Source organism: Podarcis liolepis (assembly GCF_965112155.1).
Source record: "Podarcis liolepis genome assembly, chromosome: 6".
Taxonomy (NCBI): domain Eukaryota; kingdom Metazoa; phylum Chordata; class Lepidosauria; order Squamata; family Lacertidae; genus Podarcis; species Podarcis liolepis.
Genome location: NC_139559.1, coordinates 63,927,575 through 63,950,306, shown reverse-complemented (window position 1 = coordinate 63,950,306; position 22,732 = coordinate 63,927,575). Strand labels below are relative to the sequence as shown.

Here is a 22,732-nt window from a genome sequence, read left to right as displayed (position 1 = left end):
AAGTCTATCCTCCAGCAGAGAGCCTCTATGGCGGCCAAATGGTAGTGAGAGCCCTGCACAAGAAGCATATTTCAACATTATAGAGAGCTGGGTGAAAGAAAGTTTTATGCAGTAGACTGAGCTGGTGGCAAAGGCTACTTTCTACTGTGTTAAATCCTAGAAGTGGCCTTTGACCTTAACGACAGAACACTCTTCTGCAATAATCACCATAGTTCATTTTGCACTGTGATTTTGTTTGCCTAAGATGGATGGATAGATGACAGATAGAGCGGAGTTTCTTGTATAAAAGAAAGTCCTACATGGGGGAAGAAATAGTATATACCAACACTTTAGGTCCAGGAAAGAACATACTTGCTCAGGTTGTATGTACTTGCTCAGGCTGGAGAAAGTGGCTGAGAGAAGGGAAATTGTAGCAAGAGCCATTTTTGCTCTAATAAAGAATGAAGTTCTAAAATTCCCTGTTTCACAGCCATCCTTGAACATGTACCTTCTATACAATATGAAATAGCCCTATCTGCCTATTGACATAAAGGAATCTGCTTCATTTTCCAGGATTCCATAATAGACCATAATAAAGCATATGCATTCCCTCTTTTAAAAATGTAGTGTGTCAACCAGCCCTCATCTATATCATAAAATTCTGCTTGCTACAGAGGAATTTTAGTGGTGCAAAAGTGTGGTTTCCTTTTCTATTTTGAAATCTATTGGTGAAATAATTTATAGCTGATTGTAAGAAGAAAAAGTGAGGAAAGCTCAAAAAGATTCTAAATAACCTGTTTTCTTTCTTTGTTTGTTTCTTTTCCAGCTCCAAGTACAACCCAGCTTGGGATCACTGGGGGTGCTGAAGTTCTATTATCCTGCTGGTTCCTTGTGTTGACACTGTCCTCTTACACCAGCTTAATGTACCTGAAGAACATCGTTCTACAATAAATGTAAAGAACCATGAATGGCTTTTAAGGATTCTTTGAAAGTGCTGATGACTGGATCCAATCTGGTAGAGTTTGTTAAAAAGCGGCGTGGGATATAATCAGCAGTGCTTATGTGGGGATGATCGCCTTCTGTAGAATTGCTCATTATGTAAATACTTTAATTCTACTCTCTTTTTTATTAGCTGCATTACCTTGTGAAGAAGTACACATTGTCCTTTTTCTTCTTTTTTTTAAAAAAAGACGTGAGAGCTCTGAAATTACTTTTAGAGGATATTAATTGTGAGTTCATGTTTGTAATCTATAACTTTTCAAAAAAACATTCAGTCATGGTCTGCTGATTTGCAGACTGTAGTTTACATAAAAAGAACCCAAATATTGCAGTTAAAAAAAAAAGTGATCTTTAAGGCTGCAATACAAACATCCATTTCCCTCTTTAAATAAGAGTCTATCTTCATTTACACATAATTTTTTTTTTACAAAAAAGCTAAATAATATTGCCTTTGATTCATTTCTTCAAAATTAGATCACATACCTAGATTTTCTTCTAGCATGATACTCAGATTTCAAGAATGAGCCTTGTGATATGACTGCACTGTGCAGTTATGCTTTGATTTTGATTTTCTCGTCAGTTCAGCATGGGTGTGCCTTCATAAGATACTGCTTTTCGCTTCCTCACCAACAAATGGGAGGGGAATTTTTCAATTTTCTTTTTTGTAGATGCTTAGCTCAAGGGTACCGAATCTTTTCTTAAGGACAAAAGGTGCTATTGGCTGTAAAATGAACCACCATTGGGGTAAAGGAACTACTCCAAACATTGAGCACAGCAGAAAAAGTAATAGCTGGTACATTTTTCAGTCTGTCAAGTTCAAAGCATATTCCAAACCTGTACAAAGCAGAAGATATCTCTCAAAGACTCCTTTGTGAATGTAACATTTCCTTTGTTCATTCAAAGTCAGAATTTTTATAAGGCTGCAGAGAAAATGACCATCCCTTTATTTTATTGTATTTTTATAATTAGTGATAAGTTCTACATATCAGTATTGTTCTTCCTATTGAATTTATACTGTACAGTATCTGGTTGGTTGGCTTATAGAACATAGTGCTTAGGTCTGGAAAAATCTATAGAAGGATGCTCTAAAACACACATGTTCATGCACACAAATAACAACAATAATTTGAATGCCACATAAGACAGATGATAACATATCAGTGCCATTTTTTCAAAAAAGCCACCGATTTGCAAAAAATATACCAGTGTTTTCTCCCTTCACAAACATTTGGTTGAAGAATTTCCCCAAATGCCTGTTGTGGCTCTATTCCACATGTCAGCCACATCTCTACATGTTGTAAATGTTATGTTAAACATCATTCATGCTGCACAATCTGCAAAGGCATATGGATATAACCTTTAAAATGTCCTATTTTGTCCTCATTCATAGTTTATCTTACATGCAACATTAGAAACCAGATTGAATATATATATATATATATATATATATATATATATATATATATATATATATATATATATTTCAAATGATGCCTATTACATATTTATTTGCCAAAATGTCATTAGCATCGTTCTCCCGTTAGAATAACAACTGCATTTTTCTCTTCTGAAAGGACTTCTATTGCCCTGGTTCCTATAAGTCCTGCTTCCATGAAAGTTGACATTGAAAATAACCCCCACATAAAACTTTAGTGAAAGAAACATAGTTAGTAAAGGTTCATCTTTGAAAACAGAAGAAAAATAAGCAATCTGATAGCTGATACTCTGTATCCACTGCATATCCACTTCCAATTTTTTAAAAAAATGACACTTGAAAAAGCAGGGAATCTGTACAAATTTTTCTCTAGTGTAAAATAAGTGCAAAGACTTTCGTTCGAATTTATTCACAAGAACAAAGAGTGAGAAATTACTCTTTGCTACTTAATAGAAGATTCATTTGTTTTCATCAGTTCAGGATGTGTGTTAACAGTTTGCCTCTTTAATTGAAGTTGCTAAGATCTGTACTACAAAGTGCAATAACTAACTGATGATGTTACATAAACTGTTGTATCTCAGAATGAGTTTGTGTAGGCATCAAAGCTTAAAAGGGGAATTTAGCGATGACTCAGCTAACCACAGTGGTTTTAATTCAAGTAAACTGACTGTTGAATAAAGAACCGTGGTATATTAAATAATTACATCACCCATTCTAACCCTATGAAACATGGAGGAAGGAGAACGTTATTGACTACATAGAAACAGTTAGCTTTTAATATTGCGATCATAAAACGTTCAACAAAGCCTGTTCTCAAAGCTCTGACATTATTGTTGCTAGCTGGAGATTCGACACAATCATTTTACACATAAACTACTTCTAAGACCTACATTATAAATTTATTTAGCTCCTTTATTAGCTCCTGTTCTTCATGAATAAAATGTTGACGCATTAGAAATAATACGGCTCTTTAGAAATAGTAATAAAGTGCTATATTAAGAGTGTTTGGTAACAGAACCATAATATATCACGCAGTTTGTATTGAAGGAGAAAATACTTTCGTCTCATATCATGCGCTGTGGACCTACTGGTGTTGCGCTATGGCACTTTTTAATGGAAATATTTGACTGGACTGGTGCAATATCCCAACATTTGGGGTGACTAGACATTCAAATTTGTTAGGATGGCAGGAAGCACTGGTAACTTGCAAGGGCTGTTTTTCAGCATCTTTGTAATGGAGGCTTTGCGGCAGGCGATGAGAGCTTATTCAGCTATCTCCTGTGGGGTCCTACAAAGATGCAGAGAACAAGAAGTGCGAGTTGGGTGCACACCCTGTTCCTCCAAGTTGGACTGACTCAAGCCACCCCCTGTATTCCCTCTTGTATTGCAGCTTTAAAGTTCTAGAATTCATTCAACAGGTTGAAAGAGCAGGGTGGCAGAAGCTATTATTCTGCCAGTGCTCTCTTGGGGAATAAGAAACAAGTCAAAGGTATGTCAGAAACCAAGCATATCCAACATTGTTTCTCACAGGCACAACAATAGCTGTTTTAATATCATTTGCTCATCCAAACTCTATAGTCAAGTTAACTGCCTTCACGATCCTCCCCCAGCACATGGAGTCTGATGATTCCTGCAGCAAAACAGGGTGACATTTTATTTTTTATTGTTGAACATGATAATACCTAATGAAAGGGACTAGTAATGTTTTTTGTTTGTGTGGGAGCAGTTGGAACGCATTATTAGCCCAGTGTTCAAACCAGCCTCTGAATTTTCATTTGCAGTTGCTGGGTGTGATTACTTTATAAATGCAAAATACCGTAGTTGTAGAAGAAAACTTTGTGCAAACCTCCCCCTGCTTCTTCAGGAGGGAGGAGATCATAAGAACAAAGCAGGGGCTGAATCTCTCAAAGTACATACTGTGATACTGGGACCAGCTCAGTAAGTGCTTTCAAGATTAGTCCCATAGAGGCTCCTTTTGAAACCATGGTCAGCCAAGGGCCTAATTCTGTCAAGACAGACACATGCATACAGTTTTGCACTGAACAGTCCCAATAATATTAAAAAAAAGAAAAGCATGTGCCTGTGTGTTTATAGGATTACTCCCTAATGAAAGCTCCATACTTCTTTGGTAAATCTTTTCTATATGTTCATTGTACAATTTGGGATTTATTGGGACTTGATGTGGATTGTGTTGATTGTCGCAAATTACAATAACATTTTACAGAGTTTATTAGTCCTTAAACTGTGGGGTATGTTTGCTTTCTTCTATTTCTTACATGATAATCTGTGATCATCTAGTTGATATCATCGCTGTTCATATTTTTAATCAACCACAATTATATTTCTCCCAGTCATGAAAAAATATGAAAAATAAATGGATTAGCTCCAAGTGATACAAATGAGGACTTATTATGCATAAATTGTCCGAAGTGTTGAATAGTTATGATTGTGACAATCTGTTTGGCAAATCAGGACACTTAACCACGATTGTGCTGTTGCCAGGTTAATATATAAGGTGCAAAATAATTGCGAAATAAGGTGCAATTACTGTGGTGCAGGTAGTGCTGCTAACTGAAGTAAGGGTTGTCTCAGTATACATATTTTGATGGGTGGTTTAAAAGAGATTAGCTGGGAAGATAACTATTCAAAATTCAGTTGAAGTAGATAGGATTTTCTGTTCTTCACTCTTGTTTAAAATTACATTCTGTTTCAGATCCAGAAGTGTTAATAACCACAACTAAACCTGGGGTGATTTTTTTTTATTTTACTTTTTGCACATTTTCAGAATCAATGCTCAACATTATGCTGACCAAAATACCCATCTACCCCACACAACTGTGTGCACTTAAGAATGTGTATACCAAAATATGTATTTAAATGGATAAATAATATGCCTTAACGCCTCAGTATGCACTTACTTTTAGGGACTGGATCACCCTCTTCCAGTCTGAGGAAAATAGTCCATATTCCATAATTTGCCGTGAAAGAGTTTTGTTTTTGAAAAGTCATTTTATCCCAAAAAGGTCACTCAACACTTTCACCAATTAGACTGTGTCAGAAATTCAAAGCCATGGTGAAACTCTAACCAGAGATTGTAGGTGGGCACAGTAATATTTTCTAAGGAAACTATTAACGTTGCAATCTAGATCCTTTTAAATCTGTTGGCATTTTGCCACCAGTGACGGATTGTACCTGGGGGTTATGGTAACCCTAATGAAACTTTCACACTGTTGATTCTTGCTAGTAGATAATCATATGGTATAGACCCGGCCTGCACAAAATGTGACTCATCAAGATGAATGTAGCCCACCAACCATGTATGGCAGCTTACCAGGAGCATCCAACAAGTCTACCTGTTGAGAACTATGGAAATGGGGCTACCTGGTGGACCATGATACATAGGTAATGATGGGCTGTGTTTGGCTTGTTCGTGCATGCCATAGTGGGATATATCCTGTAGTTATAATTAAAGTACTGTGAGTATGGAACTAATGAAAACCTATTTCCGTTTTATTTGTAAAGAGTTCATTGGTGATTTACTCTGTGCACATTTTAAATACAGTTTGCTCTCTTCTTCCCCCCTAAGCGAGATTTCCATCTTTGGTCCTTCTTGCCTTTCCAAGGATCACAGTCTTCTTCTGGCTTGCCCAATAGAGAGTGCCTCTGCTTCCAAGCAAACGAGTCCCTCTTTGCAATATGGCTGAGGAAACTGTAACTGGATCAGTGAGCCAGTCAAAGGATTAGCCAAAGAAATGGAAGTTTGAGGGAGGTAGTAAAGGGTAATAGCTGTTCAAGGCAGAAGCATGCTTGTGAAATTGTGTATGTCATATTACTGAAACATCTGTAGAACATGGTAAATAGTTTTTGAAAAGTAGCATGTGCTTTCTAGATCATTATGATGGTTTAGAAAAGCAAAGCAGGGAATATATTTTATCTCAGGCATCTTACATGCAAGGTTTTGCCTGCTTAGTACACCTCTTGACTGTGAGTGTGACAGATTCATTGTCATGCTAGCTGACTTGCATTCTGTAGCCTAATCACAGAATACACTAGCTGAAAGTTACTAAGGTAACTAACAGCACAAACCTATCTGTGTCTACTCAGAAGGAAGCCCTGTTGAGTTCAATGGGACTTACTTCCAGGTAGGGATGGAAGGGTCCGTCCATTTCAGTTCTCTCAGATTCTCACTTTTCCAATCTTAAATCCTGTTCTCCACATTTCTGCAGCAATTTGTTTGTTTTTTCAAATCCTCATGAAAAATTTTCAGCATTTTTCTGTAAATTTATCCCAATAAGCACATTTTTGTCTGCAGTTTTGATTAATGTACACATTTTTACAAGCAACCTATCTTAATACAATATATTAGATTTTTGTATGTAATTTCAGAAATGTATTATTTTGTATACACATTTTCTCCTAATGGATGCAGGGTTGTTGTTTTTTCGTAAACTCTGTTTGGAGAACTGCATCCCAAAACTTGGAAAAGAACAAGTTTTGAAGATTGCCTGTGTTTTGGTTCTCATACTTCTTGGAAAGCGCAAATATTCTAAATTTAAATGTGAACTGAACCTAATTCCTCCTCCATCCATACTCCCAGGTAAGTATGTGTTAAGATTACAGCCTAAAATATAAAAACTACTCCATTTCACTCATTAAGGTCAACCAACTAGTTCCTTCCAGGTTCTGTGAAAGATACTTTGTTTTCTGAAGAACGTTTGCAACTGCAAACATTTCAGTCTTCTCTATTTCTTGTTTTCCTCTCCTAAGGAAAACCACTCTTTCCGCTGACTAAATGTCACCCTAACCCAGGTCTTTGTAGAGACCTCCCAGGAAGTCCGTCCTCCTAGGAAGGGTCTTTCCCTTCCATAATCTTCCATTTTTTATGTTAAGGCAAAGTGCTGTAAGTGACATTTGATGCTATTTCACTTTGGCCAGGATCAGAAAATCCACTCTGCTCATGATATACATTCAAGGGTGATGTGAACGTGTGTTTCTCAAAGGAATGCTCTCCCTTATGCAGCATGACAAGAGACTTTGAAACAGGGAGGCACTAGAGAAGCCATTTGTGATACAGCATTAGGATCGATCATTCAAAGATTCCCCCCCCCCCAAGAAGGACTCCCTACAGGGTGAGCACAAGCCCATGGTCTAGTTTATCTTTGGATTCTGAAACTGTTAACAGACATAGCAGTAAGGGAGAATACAAGGATGTGCTGCCTTGCAGCTATATGGAAGACCTCCCAGAACTGTTAGGCTAAGAAAACGCAATAGCCACGTATTTAATATTTTGATTACTGCACTTTGCCAGCACAAATACCAGTTTTGGATGTAAAGGGCGTAAAATGCAGCACATTTTGGAAAGCTATAAATACTTGAACTGCCTTGCATGCCTCATTGAGATCATGAGGTATGATACAATTAAAAAACAAACAAACCTGGATTTTGTTTTACTTGCTTCCCTGCCTCACTGACCAGCAATATCTCTCCAAGATTTCAGGCAGAGGCTGTTTCCAGCCCTACCTGGGATGCCAAGGATTGAACCTGGAATGTTCTGCATGTAAAACGCAAGATCTATCACTGAGCTCCAGTCCTCTCCTTTGCTTGTCCATACACAAGTTTGTTTACACTGAGGGGGAAATACTTCCTTTTCAGTTTGATTGCTTTTAAGTTTATTCACTATTACATATGAATAAAAGCATTAAGTGCACTTTAACTGGGTTTGTTGCAGTTGACAATTTAATCCCTTTCCTCCTTCTCTCTTAAATATTTGAAGGAAAAGTGGGAAATTTATGCTGCCTCCTGGACAGGCCTAAAAATAGCCCAGTTGAGACAATGTTAACAAGCAGAGCAGGAAAAAATATATATTGGGGAGATTCTGAACAAGAACTGTTCTTCTGAAAACTAATTTCTGTTTGGGTGTGTGGGGTTTTCCTTCCAGCCATTCATTTCTTTGGTGCTAAGCACTGATTACTAAGCATGAATCATTTCATTTTCTTTCCCCTAACCCTTCTGTTCTAACTTCCCCTGTAACTACTGTATCTGGGGACTCAGCTAGACTGGTAAGGAAAAAGCGGATTTATATGTGTTGTTTATGCGATATAACATTGTGCCACCAGAGGGCAATGTGGACTCCTGTTTTTTCTCTACCCATTTTCCCTGTTTAAATTTACAACACTTTAAACTGAAACGCTTCTCTGATGTGTCCAGATCCAGCCAGGTTTCTTCCTCTCTGTGAAAATATCTATCAGCCCTTGGCTTTCGTAAGCTGGAGAATAACGCCAACTGAACACGGCTTGCAATAAATGAGATTTTAAAATACATTGCAAATGTCAGATTTGTCATCCGTAGCAAGGGCATTATCGGAACCTACATTCTTTGAACCTATGATTTTTGGGATGACTTTCTCTGCCTTATTATTCCTGCTTCACACCTCACCGTAGCACAAGGTGGCAGATCAGAGTAAAAGATCAACCTGATGAAGACTCTCCTTGTCTGCCAATATACTAATTTGATGAACAGAAACAGCAGTACAACGCTGCAATCATACCCCCTTTGTCTGCTGTTTTGCAATGATTCTTCCCAATCAACAGACGGTACACCTTTAGAAATCCCTCTACATTTCCTTCAGCCACAGAAAGTAGTACTGGGTCTGACAGGCTAGAAACTGGCTCTGTATATGAATGTTCGCTAATTTCTTCCCATAATAACTATAGGCACAATTCCACTAAAAGCTAAGTACTTTTAAAAGTTCATTTGTTTCAATAGTAGAATTAAGAACACACTTAAATCTCACTTATTGAAAACAATGGGCTTGTTAAAAGGGCTTAAGACTGTGCAAGAGGACATTTTGTATAATACATGCCGAAAGATATTGAACAAGAACCAGAATAATCTTTATTCTAACAATGCACAATAATAACGTATTTCGCTCTCCAAGCTACTGCATTTATAACAGAGCTCCCACTGACCTTTTGAAAAAAGCCTTAGAAGAAGCCCTAGGGATCTGTAATACCACAGACTTTGATTTCCTCTATGTTTCCCATCTTGAGGGGAAAGTTGGACAATTTTTGCATGCATGTACACACACACACACACAAAATTATGTTTTTAAGCAAAGCTTAATTTAGCCTGGAATTTCCAAGTCTTCTAGATGTACTTAACATTTGTCGCTTTCTTCAGATGTTACTTACTGTAGCGAACCATCATCTGCTTAAAACCAAAGGTGTGAGGGGAAGACATTTCAGGAATCCACCATGAAAAGCTGACTTCCCTGACTGGCCTGTTCTTCTTGCCCTTCATGCTAATGAGACAGTTCCAATTTCAAGTTGGGAGGAACTACAGGAGGTAACATGCTTCATTAGGCTGTAAAATGTAAGTAGGACTGGGTGTTTTCCCCTTCCTAATTTCATCAGAAATTGCTAAAAGCATTGGGTTGTTCCTCCAGTGGAACTCTGAATTTGCATTTTTCTTCGTTAATTTTGACCTTCTGGCATGTACTTTTTCACAACAACAAAAAAGAGTTAGCTTTAGGAGCAGGGGGAATCTATAACAGCTTTGCTTCCTCACAACAAATTAGAATTAACAATTGATGTAGCTAATGTTATGTATGGTTCATTTTTGTGACTCCTGATCATAGGCTAAAATAATCACAGTAGCATAAGTCCACTGTGTCTGTGCCAAAGTGGTGCAACATTCTGCAGACATAGGCCATGATTCAGAAAGGTTTTTCTGGACATACAGTGGTACCTCGGGTTACAAATGCTTCAGGTTACAAACACTTCGGGTTACAAACTCCGCTAACCTGGAAGTATTACCTCAGGTTGAGAACTTTGCCCCAGGAAATTGCATGGCGGTGGCATGGCAGTAGAGGGAGGCCCCATTAGCGAAAGCGTGCCTCAGGTTAAGAACGGTTTCAGGTTAAGAACGGACCTCCGGAACGAATTAAGTTCGTAACCAGAGGTAGCACTGTATTAGACATTTTAACTGTAACATGCACACTGCTTAAAAAACAAACTGTACTTTTAACTTTCCCACATCTAAAGTGTGATGTGCAGTGTGATGTGCTGCACATGTCAACAAAAGCTATTCAAACCTGAATTATGGTTAGGGCCATGCCTCAGTGGTAGATCACATGATCCACATAGCAAAGATACCTGGTTCAGTCCCTGGCATTTCCAGGTCAAACAATCATGTAAGGTGGTATAAAAGCTTTCCACTTGTGACCCTGGGGAGCTGTTGCCTGTCAAAGTAGACCTTACTGGGCTAGGTAAATGCAGAGCGGTCTGGTGTAAAGCACCCTCCTATGGATTCGTCAGTATTAAGGCTGCTTCCCTTCTTACATTTGCCCCCATGGGCATATACTGCAGAGAGCCATAGCCAATCAGAAGCTCCCTGTGATATGTGCCTGCATTTGCACCTGTGACTTTTTTAAAACAAAAAGCAGCAACACCCAAATATTTTAGCTTGCATAGTAGGGGTATGTGCTAAATTGGAAGAATATAAAGTAGTCTGTCAAAATGACTACATAAGGGTGCCAAAATGGTGTTTCTGCATACACAACAGAAAATGCAAGCAGCATCATGCACACTTTGTGTCCCAACGCACTGCCTAACAACCACTTGAGCAATGACCTGCGGAAAATGTGGTCAATAGCTCTTGGAGAGATATTCCTTTAGAAACCCAGTGCCTCTGATTTTAAGCTGCTTTAGCCAGTGTCTGTCAAAAAAAGTCTCTCATTTCTCTCGGTGATCTGGAAAATAAGCTCGCAAGTCAACCATGTAGAGTTTAGAATTTAAACACACACACATACACACACAAACCGCCACCACTAAACATAGCTGACAGAGTCATCTGAAGATTTCTTCAGCGATATTTGCATAAGCAGCATCTTTTGACAGAGTTAATCAAGCAGACACATATCTGAACCACAGGAAAGTGGAGTGCGGGGCTTTTCTAACAAACCTAACTGCACTAGAGGAATACTCATGAGAAGATGCCTTAATAGTGAGCTCATTGGTCCCTCTAACTCATTACCTGTCTATATTCACTAGCTGCAGCACTCCAGAGTTTCCAGAAGGAATCTTTTTGAACCCTACCTAGAGATACAAAAGATCAAACCTGAGACATTCTGCAGGCATGATCTATCAGTGAGTGAGAAAATATATATGGATGCAGGTTTCCATGTGTATAATCTTAGCTGGATGCGGAATAGTATAAGATCTCCTAATTTAACAAGAGCCCTGAAGGAATAGGCCAAGGCCAGTCTAGTCCAGCATTCTGTTCCCACAAAGACCAACCATATGCTCATAGGAAGCCCTAAACAGAACATGAGCTCAGTAGCACATCTCAGCCTTACATTGGTGCATGTGGTTCCTGGGTCATGTCCATGTAGCCCCGATTTGGGCAATTGGCAGCCATGGTCCCTATCTATTTTAGGAGCACAGAGTAGGAAGGGTGGATTCAGTCCCCACAATTCATCTCTCCTCCGGAAACAATTATTGGTGCTATTGATTACATGACTGAAACTGTGTGTGCACACACTTTGGCCAAGGACAACGCTTTTATATATTATTTGAAGAGTAGGCGTTTTTAATTGGGAGCATCATATTCTTATTTTTCCCCCTTAAAGCAATCACCTTAAAGCAATCACCAGGAGACTGTTCAAACAGACCATTGACCTCAATGCAACAAACTTTGAAGTTAAGCACACACTTTACTGCGTTCTTAGTTTAAGCCAGAACATTGAAGTATTGTTGCTTCAATTCACCCCCATGCCACAGCCAGCATTTCCTTACTATAGTTGCATTCCCTGCAACTATTTTTTGCTCCTAAGTTTAAAAGAAACTTTTAAAAAAACCGCTAGATGTTTAAAGCACTATAATAGCATGTGTATGTTCATCTTGCTACCTTTGCAAGTTACCTTTGCTACGACACACATTTCAAGAAAAGAAAGGAAAAAGCAAACAGACACTTCAATAAAAGGATGATAAGATTTGATTTTCACTCAGAAGAGTTTGAAGGGCCTGTGTTGTTTGTGACTCTACAAAACTGTCCCCCTCAAGCTGAATGTGTGAACATTGACTTTGCTCCAAGGAAGAGTTGTGGCACTAAAATACTATCTTTTATCTGAGTATATATTTATATTACGTGGATGTAGGGTATATGCTTGAAAAGGAAGTTGCTTTTATTAGAGGTGATCTGCTACATGCTTTTCAGGGAGACAGGCCTAGAGCTTTTATACCTTTTACAGTAGAAATCCTTTTATGTTTGCTGTGTTTATATTCCCTACCTGATTAACTGGGCTGGTGGGTGTAGAGTCCCATCATGGCATTCATATGTATAACTGCATGTTACAGTTATTAAAATGCAGTTATGGGTCATTATGGGTCATTTTGGAGAAAAGAAACTTGAATAACCCTATGAATCCCATTCAGAAGTAGGAATGGAAGGATCTGTCAGTTTCTCTTCTCTCAATTTCTCCTTTCCCCAAATTCAATTCTTCGCATTTCTACAGCAATTTACAATTGAGGTGGGGGGGTCATTAGAACTGATCAGCATTTTGCTTTGCATTTCTCTGAATAAACACATTTATGTACACAGTTTTGACTAATGGACACACTTTTGCAAGCAATTATTTTAAAACAGTGCACTTGTGTATGTTCTTTCCATTAATATTTTCATTGTAAACATTGTTTGGGGAACTACATCACAAAATTTGGAGAAGTGTGAATTTTAAAGGATGGCTGTGTTTTGGTTCTCATACTGTTTCAAAATGCGATACATTTGCTGTTATATGTGAACTGAATTGAATTTCTCCCCATCCCTACTCGGAAGTAAGCCCCATTCCACATTCAGTGGGACCTCTCTTCCAGGTAAATATGTAGATAATTGACTCCCGAGTTTTTAACTTCAGTGCCTTGATCCTTGTCTAACATGCAACTGCATCTTCAGACATGTTAATCTTTAGGGTGGCATCAGTGCCTTTGTCACATCAGGAGACATTTCTCTAGTCCCCACCTTCATCTCAGATCTATTTGAAAGCAACCAACCAACATACCTTATGCTAGGGAAAGGGGTAATGTGGTCTTGTTGCAGATGTTCAGAAGTGTGTGTGTGTGTGTGTGTGTGTGTGTGTGCACAGAAGTAAACCAGGAAAGCTGCTGCATTAATTCATGCCTGTGTATGAATCATGGGCAGTTGCTTTATATATGAACTCAGGGCATGGTTCCATCCTGCCCAGGATTAACATCCCCCCTCCAAAAAAAGCCCCACAACTCTCGGCATTCCCCTCAATGAAAGTTCAACAACAGTGTGCAACCCTCCCCCCCCCCCCAAAAAAAAAGCTCAACAATTCAGGGCACTTTGTGTGAAATAAGTAGGTTTTGGATTGCAGTTTGGGCACTCGGTCTCTTAAAGGTTCGCCACCACTGCTCCATAGGAATTGAACCACGGACCTCCCATGTGCATTGTGTGTGCTTTCCCACTAACCAATTGTCCCACACTTCAACACACCACTGAAAGTGCTTCCTTTGGAAACATTCTTGAAGCTTGTAGCTAACTGGAAGCATTTATATTATGCAAATGCCCCAAGCTCTTGGATACTTTAGAATATGCACCCCCACTATTTAAGAATCTCGTCATTTGGCCCATTCGCCACAAAATTCAAATTTGCACCTGCAACAATGAAGAGTAGCAAGTCTCCTTTAAAAAAGCACAAAATGGACAGTCTCAAAATTCTAACGACAGCCTAATGGCAACTCTGATTCCCAAAGAATCCTCCACACATAGGAGGATATAGATTGCCTGTAAGCACTAGATGATCATTTTCATTCTAGACTTAACACAGTTTTCGCGGCCCAACACTCTAGCAAATGTCTGTTTCAAATCAACCCAGGCAGCGCAGGTTCCTTTTAAAATGACATTGGACTAACACCAGTCAAGAGGGCAACACTGATGAACACTTCTGCTTTCAATGTACTGCACTCTCTTGTGAACAAAATAACGCTTCTTATGCCATGAAATCAGTTTAAGCAAAGGGTGTTGACGTTATAACTGAAAACCAAGTTAAATACTCTAGAAAGGTTAATGGAAACAGTGAACAGAATTTTACCCAGAGGCAATGCAATGAAAGTATGCTAAAATATATACCTGGTTATTATCAGTTTCCAAAAGACATCCTTTTTGTACTTTAGCTGTTGAAGAATAAATGCTGATGTTTATTACAGTCAGAAAATCCAGCGTGATAGAGTACTCTTTTTTTCAAGATACAGATTATTAATCCAACTGGATTAATTTACCAGTCACATAATTGGCAATGAGACTGGCTTAATAGTAATCAACATCATCATCATCCATTTGCAAGGGACCTAACCTGATCAAGACTCTGGTGTGGGAGGCAGGTAGTTTTAACCCTTTGGCCCCACTCTCCCACAACAGTCCCAGTCTGTACAGAGGACCCCACAAGTGCAATTCCCATTGAGGAGAAAACTTCCATTTGACTGCAATAGGAACTCAAAATGTACAACTCAAAACGGCAAGCACAGCCCCCCCCCCATTCTAGATCAGAACTGCAGGGAGCAAAAGGGTAACCCCTCTCTACCCCTCCCCACTGCCGCTGCCGCCAGGGTCCAGGTCCGAATCAGGGCTCCCACACGTGCAATTGATTTCTAGTCAAGTTTGGCCCTGGGCCTGTGAATGGGTGCCACCTTTATATGACCTGCAATGAGCCAAGTGTATGTGTTTTCTACTCAGCAATTGACGACTCATTTCAAACATCACTGCATGTATTAGTGGGAGGGAAGCTCCTTCTAAAATCCACAACATGGAACCGCTTATTTTTCCTTCCTTCCTTCCTTGTTTCTGAAACCCATAAATTCTCTCACCAAAGTAGCCGCATGCAGGATTGTCAGATTATATGAACCAATCCTTCTCCTAGACCTTGAACTGCTATTATTTCTCAGAGCACAAGGAGGCAACTTCTCGCTATCTGATCAAGGACTAGTATTCTTGGGAATACAAAACAACTAACACATGATTCATGCCATCTAAGCCTGTGAACTCTCTTGTTGCCGGGAAAAACTGAGAACAACTGAGAACCTACCATGGGAGCTCCCTTTGGGCTTTCTGTACCAGTGCTCTCTTCCATACCTTCATTCCGTATGTGCTGCACAAACTCGATTATAGACAGCTCTAATTCCTTTCATTGCATGCTGTGGTCCTAGCTGTGGCCCATACTACATCAAAAAGCCATCAGGGAAGGGGCAAGGTGGGCTTCCCTAGGCAAGAAGTTGCAGAAGCTGGATGCTATATTGGCAAAGATATTAAGTACTTTGCAGGGGCAGGATGCACAAAGCAAAAGGCAGCTCTGAGTAAAAATGCTGAAAAATAATACACAAATGGCAGTATGCACCAATGATACATTCTGAAAAGACACCTTTTATCCCCCAAAAGGTATTAATTCCTTTTTACTGAAACGTCATCACATAGAAATGCTTGTGCTTCCAGGAAAACATGAAATTCTACACACAGTCATTAAAATCCACACACGTATTAACTGAATCAGCAGTGACATCTGGCAAATATTTTTTTAATTGTATCTGAATGGTGATAGTTTCATGATGACTCCGTTTCAGTTAGCATCTGAAAAATAGCAACTTAAATTAAAAAATCACCAATATTTGTAACACTGAGTGCTGCAAAATGCCGTTTTTTTCCTGCAAACATTCTCTCCATTATTCCTGTTACCTTTCCTCTTAATCTAACAACAGTATACAGGGGATATGAGATTTTCTTTTTCAAAAAAACGAAAACAAATGTCTATAAACCTGTATGTGTCCCCCCCCCCCTCCATTGGCTTGTGATTGGAAGCAACAATGGCTCTTTTGTTTCCTTATCTAGCTTGAGGAATGGGGAAGGAGCCACTGTGAAAAGTATAAATGGCCCAGACCATTTCTCACAGAATACCTGCTGAAGTGTCATAACCTCCCTGACAAACCGTGAGAAATGAAATGGAAAGGAAAAAGTCAGAGTATTTAAAAGGAGAAAAGGAGGATTTAAAAAATATATATATTAAGGGGAGGACTCATTGCTCTTTGTGACTGTTCCGTGTTCTCGTGCATACAAATCTCAGAGCACCCTGGTTTGTGCAACTCCATGTTTCAGGCCTCTGGCACTGCTCCATGCAGCAGCAGTGGCTGGGATCTGCCATGTAAAGTGCCCACAATTTCCCTGTGATGCTGGGAAGCATTGTAGGAAATTAAAATGGCAACTAGATGGAGCTGCTGTTAAAGCACAGGACCAGGGCGGGGGGGGGGAAAGTTGGCCCAGGGCTGAAAAGAGCATCTCACCCAATCATGTATCCGATTGATCATTGCCCCCTGCAGGAGATTCTGCTGCCTTCTGCAGCAGATACCATATTATCAGGAAGTCCCTTTCCACGCAACATAGGAATCACACCTTTAGCGTCACAGCACCTGCCCTCTGGAATCCCCGCCCCCATCAATATTAGGTAGGTACCGTTGCCTTTTTGGTGCTTCCTAAAGAACTTCCTCTGCCAGCAAGACTTTTAAGTAGAGGTCTTTCCCAGTTTGCATCTGTGTTGGAATTTTATTGAATATGTATTCGGATGTTCTAATTGTTTAATTGCTTATGTGTTTTCCACCCTTGGCTCCTTTGGGAGGAAGGGGATATAATTTTAATTAATTAATAAAAGAATACATTTTTATGTGGGCCTCGCCAGGGTGTTGAGGCCCTAGTAGCTTCCTACAGATACCAGATGATGATGCCAGCTTTCAGGCCAACCCACACCCATCTCAAAAGAGTGCAAGGGAAGTTCTGGTATATTGTTCATCAGTGCCTTGTTGAAATGAAATGCTGGTAAAGGACTTCTTGTTCCATGTGCGACTCAATTTATGAAGTCTTCTTTCTCAAAGACACATAACCAGGCAGAGGTTATTTTTCGGTAGTTGCGCCCGCCCTGTGGAACGCCCTCCCATCAGATGTAAAGGAAATAAACATCTATCTGACTTTTAGAAGACATCTGAAGGCAGCCCTGTACAGGGAGGTGTTTAATGTTTGAAGTTTTTTTGTGTTTAAATATTTTGTTGGAAGCGGCCCAGAGTGGCTGGGGCAAGCCAGTCAGATGGGGAGCATATAAATAGTAATGGGAATGCTCTGGAATTGACAAAACAGAATACCTGAAGCACCTTCGTGTGTACACAGAACTGCTTCTGTGCACATGGTGATGCTTTGGTTTGGATCCTAGCTAAGAGATTTTATTATAACAGCCCACCTTGCAAGATTCAGAGTGTTATCTCTACAGGCCCATTTCCTTTTCCTTGATTTGGCTCTTTAGCAATGTCAAAAGTATGGGGAAAGTTGTCCATGAAACAACAAACAATGGGATAAAGTTTTGCATTTTAAGGAAAACCTATTTTTAATTTGCTTCCTGAAAGAACTAAATTGCAACTATCCTTTGAAATGCAGACTTCTCTGAATTTAGTGGTGCATCTCTACCAATCAAATGCTGTGTACAAAAATGTGTATATTAGCGGGCAGTATACATAAAAATGCATATATTAGTGAAAATATCATACCAGTATGGAAAAATTGCTTGTAAAAATGTTACATCAGAAAACAAAACGTTTACTAAAATCCTGGTGAATTTTCATGAGGACTTTTAAAAAATCCAAAAATTCACACAGAAATATGGTAATATAAACTTAAGGCCAGAAAAAATGAGAAATGAAGAAAAGCTGAAATTGACAGATTTGTTTATCTCTAGATACAGGATAGTCCTGGGTCAAGTTACACCTTAGGTCACTAAGACAAGTGGTCTTTGCCTCATTCCATGTCCGATGCAAACAGGTGCGGCTATGTCTGGTGAAACTTAGGTCACCATGTGGATTGGAGATCATCTGCTGGAGTGAGGCTTTAGGCACACCTACTACAATAATGGTTAGCGCAGTCAGCAGCTGAACAGCACAGCTAAAACTGACTGCACCCTCATCTGTTCAGCAAGGAGATCTTCATACAGAGCAGTAAAATCTGCGAACTCTGGTCAAAGACAAGGAAACGTGTTTGATACATGGCTGGAATAATATCATGAACAGGAGACAAATATCTACACTAGTGACAGCATTAATAACTTTTATGGTTAAATTTTCCTCAGAAGGGGGGGGGGAGGTTGTGGTGAGCAAAACAAAACAAAGAAACTGAACATCTCATGACCGGAAGGATATAAAACTACCTCCCAGATTCACCTTTCTCAGCAATCTTGTCATGTAACTGCTTGAACCAGGAACTTGCTATTCATTTCAGTTAAGGCAATGCCCCCTTTAAAAAATGCCACCCTGAGTATTTTTTAAAAGTTGTCTAGGTATTTTTAATCAAGCATTGGTTTCTGATCTATGCACGTATAACTCTGAGGGAGAAAACTCTGTAGATAGCAAAAAAATAAAAATAAAAAGCAGCCTGTTTCCACATGGAGAATCCATTTATATTACTGACATGTGTTAGAGTCTGCTAATCATGTTTGGCTGTCTCCCACCCCCCTCAGTGTAAATCTAGGTTGCACGATGCATGGAAGTCATGAAGCTGAGTATATAGCCCCTTTCTAGAAGGAGAACAATTTATTTGTGCCACATGTGGTGGCAAGATAATGGGCACAAATTAGAAGTTGTTGTTCAATAGCAGAATCTTTGCGTCACGTTGCTTTTTTGCTAATGCTAAAAAGCTATTCTCCATTTACTATTTTATCTTGATTTTTCCCCACTCAGGACCTACAAATATGGTCCATCTATATTATGCTTTTGTTTCCTTTTACATGTGCTTTTCCACTGTGGTATCTTATACAAATGATGCCCTTAATGTGAGCTTCATTCCCCACCTCAATTTAACTACCAGTTTGCCTTTACCCTTTGTGAGCATTTCTTAATAAGTGCTCGAAAAAGCAGCTTCACTCTAATACAGAAAATTGAAGGGGGAAAAAACCGAATTACTCATTTAGCTACGAATGCATCTTACAATGATTACCTACTCATTATCACACAAACAAAAGTGATCAGGTAGAAAAAGAGAGGGGGGCGGCGGAGAAATGTCATGTATCTAAAACCACTGAAGATACAAAGCAGTCAGAGGTTAGAAGGACCTGAGTGTATGAGGGGATAACAGATCACATATGGAATGCTACCTGTCAAGTCGTTTTCTGTGGCCCTTGACTAGGTAAATGGATTCCAATTCCTAAAATACAGGGCTTTGAACCCATACTGTGAAATACAGTACTGTAGTTTGATTGCACCACTGGGGCAAGCCCCTTGTGCTGTTTTCAGCAATATGCACCCATCGTAATAAAATTAAATTTATTATTATCACCATCATCATCATCATCATTACAAATTTGTATACCGCCCTTCATCCATAGGTCTCATGGCAGTTCACAAAATACAAGATAAAATTTAAAAAACCAAACAAAAACAAAACAAACCAATAACAAACCAATCTTAGCACCTAAGATAAGTTTACTTAAGGTCGTTCATGGAAAGAAACTTTCCCATCTCATCTGAACGATGACAAAAAGCACAATAATGATGTCTTTGGGTTTGGTTTGGTTTGGTTTGGTTTGGTTTGGTTGCCTATATTCATGGTAATTTAACTTTCATCTAATAGGGGAACCCGTGCCCCCCTACTAAGTGTTGTTGTATTCTAGTTCTTATCAAACACAGCCAGCATACAACTGCCATGGATGACAGGAGTTGTACTTCCACAACATCTGGAAAGCCACAGATTCACCATCCTTTCTCTAATTAATTCTTTTAACTTTATGTGTTTTATATTCAGGGTAAATCTTAGGGACAAGGTGCCGTCATCATCTCCTAGAATGTCGGACTGCACACTGTAAATGTTTTGGGTTGTTTTTTTTAAAAAAAACACAATACAGATACAATGTGCCAAGAAGAGATGCAGAAGTTTTAAAACTACGTTTGCTGGGAGATTTTTTTTTATTTTTTTTAACAGAAAGAAGATCAAATTCAGTTCCTTGTTAATTAGGCAAAGAAAAAAATTAGAGAATGAAAATCATTTGACATACCTTGTAATGTAATAGTGGTGTACTCCTGTAAGTACACCCTCAATACATCACAGAGCAGACAGAACGGGGCTACTTAAAAATATTGCAATGTAACCTGCACCTTTTAAAAATCTGTAGAAAGAAAACCAAAAGCTGGAATGTGTCTGCTAATAATTATGTGGTGGAAGGCAGAATGAGCTACTCCATTACAGTGTATGAAATCTACATCTTTGCATATTTGTTAAGAGAACAGGTTTTGCATTTCCTTATGCATGTCAGGGCTCAGATTAAAAATTAAGCAGATATTAAAATTTCAGGCAACCTGAATTAAAAAAAGAAAGTGTTCCTAAATTTTTAATAGTTAAAATTTTAAGTAGCTCTTAATGAGCTGTAGGAAATTCTCAAAATGAATCTGAAGTTTAAATTTAATGGTAGACAGCCCAGTTGCGGCTTTGGGGTGAGATGTCATCAGACGCTTGTGTTTCCTAAAAGAGTGTCTTCGGTTTGGGTTTTTAATAGGAAATGGCAAATAAAACACAAATGTTTTCATTCTTTCATCCATGAATGTTATTTTATTACTGCTAACAGGGCAATATTCTCCACTGCACCTGAGGGTAGCAGGCCAGCTTAGAAGATCCAGGGCAGGCCATGTGGCCCAGTTCTGTCCTTCAACACCTCACTGCCACTCTCCGCCTCCAGCATCTGCCACCTAAGATGGCCACCTCACTCTGCCAAACAATGTGCCCTGGATCGTAATTTGCTTGCAAATTCATCCACCCTCAAGCCTAGGATCCATTTAAAACACACACAGACACATCAACAAAAACAACCACCTGTAGCTGCCTTATAAGGAGTCAGAATATTAGTCCACCATATTCATATTCAGAAATAAGAAACTATGTAAGTGCCAAGCAGATCTTCTGAACCTTCCATTTTTGATCCCAACACCAAGTTTCACGGCCATCTGTCTGCTTTTTACATATCCCCCAATTCTAGCTGAGTGTCTTAAACGATGACGGCTGAAAGGATCAGACTCTACCACTGTAATGTGCCCCATTTCTTATCATATACAAGAAGACCTAATGAGTCCTAGGGGAATATGTGCCTTTTAGGACAGATGCAGCTTCACTGCAAGAAAAAACATGATGTTCTTGCTTTGCTTAGATAGGATTTCCCTGAATAGAATTTCGATGAGGTGGTGATGGGGTGGGGGAGACTATTATTTTAAATCAGCCACATAGATCTGATTCCAGATGTTTCTCCCTTGTCTCTGCTCAGCCTATATAATCCTAAATAAACATTTTATGTGCATATGGCAAAACTCAGCAGTATATATTAGAAAATAAAGAATTCATCAACCCACAGTTAATAGCTCCATAAATGTGCAATTGCCACCCTTCACAAAATGACAACGCATTAAAAGTGTGTGAGAATCTCAAGTCATTTCCAAAAGGAAATGGGCCCTATTGTGGCCCATTGGGAGTCACATGACAGCTCATGAATAGAGAACAATAAACTCTATTGTTTCTATTGTTCCCCAGTCTGTTTTCACATCCAAGGCTCAAGAAGAGCAAAATAATTGCCCCTCTCATTGTTCCTGTCCTAGCATTTTTCCCTTTCTTGAAGATCAATTCCTACTTTAAAAGCCACGGGTGGTTTCATGCACATGACACCCAAGTTTTGAAGCATGGCAGGTCGAGCAGTAATGAAGCTGGAAGCTAAGAAGTGTCTCCTCTTTTGTGGAGGCCCCATTCAGTGGTGGCTAATCTAATTTGACCGGCTTTGTTAATTTGCTGGAGTTGCTCTCACAGCTTTACCCAACGGCATTCAGGGAGAGTTAATAACATTTACCATTGGCAAAAAGTCATAAAGTGGTGAGAGGGACTAGGAGGCAGGGAGGGGGAGGAAGAGGGATTTGACAACATAAAACCATTTTGTTGGTGGGGGACAACGAAAGAGGGGGGGGCAGAGCCAGTCTTTAAGACGGAGTTAGATTTACAGTGCAATCAGAAAGACATAAGCACATTCCAGAGTTGTATGGAATGTTATCTGGGCAGCATTTTCCTAGAGAAGCAAATGCAATTGCACTGCCAAGATCTCTGTTCTTATTTCCGAGCAAATCTTTTGAGTGCTTTCTGTTGAAGTATGTGGCAAGAGTGCACCCATCTTAGTGTCGAGTCTGTATCGGCTGCCGGCTTCCTTTCTCTGAGCTCCTGCTTTGTAATGCGATCATTTGGCACACTTGGGAAATTGTT

The 22,732-nt window shown here is 39.3% G+C and overlaps 1 protein-coding gene and 1 long non-coding RNA gene across 13 annotated transcripts in view; one reads left to right on the top strand and one right to left on the bottom strand.

Moving 5' to 3' along the window:
- The window catches only part of NEGR1 (neuronal growth regulator 1), a 444,891-nt gene extending 440,079 nt beyond the window's left edge, over positions 1 to 4,812 (top strand). For both annotated transcript variants that reach the window (XM_083510584.1, XM_083510583.1), the window contains one exon: positions 806 to 4,812. In XM_083510584.1, the coding sequence (XP_083366710.1) occupies positions 806 to 930 (125 nt within the window). In that variant the 3' untranslated portion in view covers positions 931 to 4,812. The remainder of the gene's footprint in view (positions 1 to 805) is intronic.
- The window catches only part of LOC310710105, a 105,975-nt gene that overhangs the window by 34,610 nt on the left and 48,633 nt on the right, over positions 1 to 22,732 (bottom strand). The window lies entirely within an intron of this gene.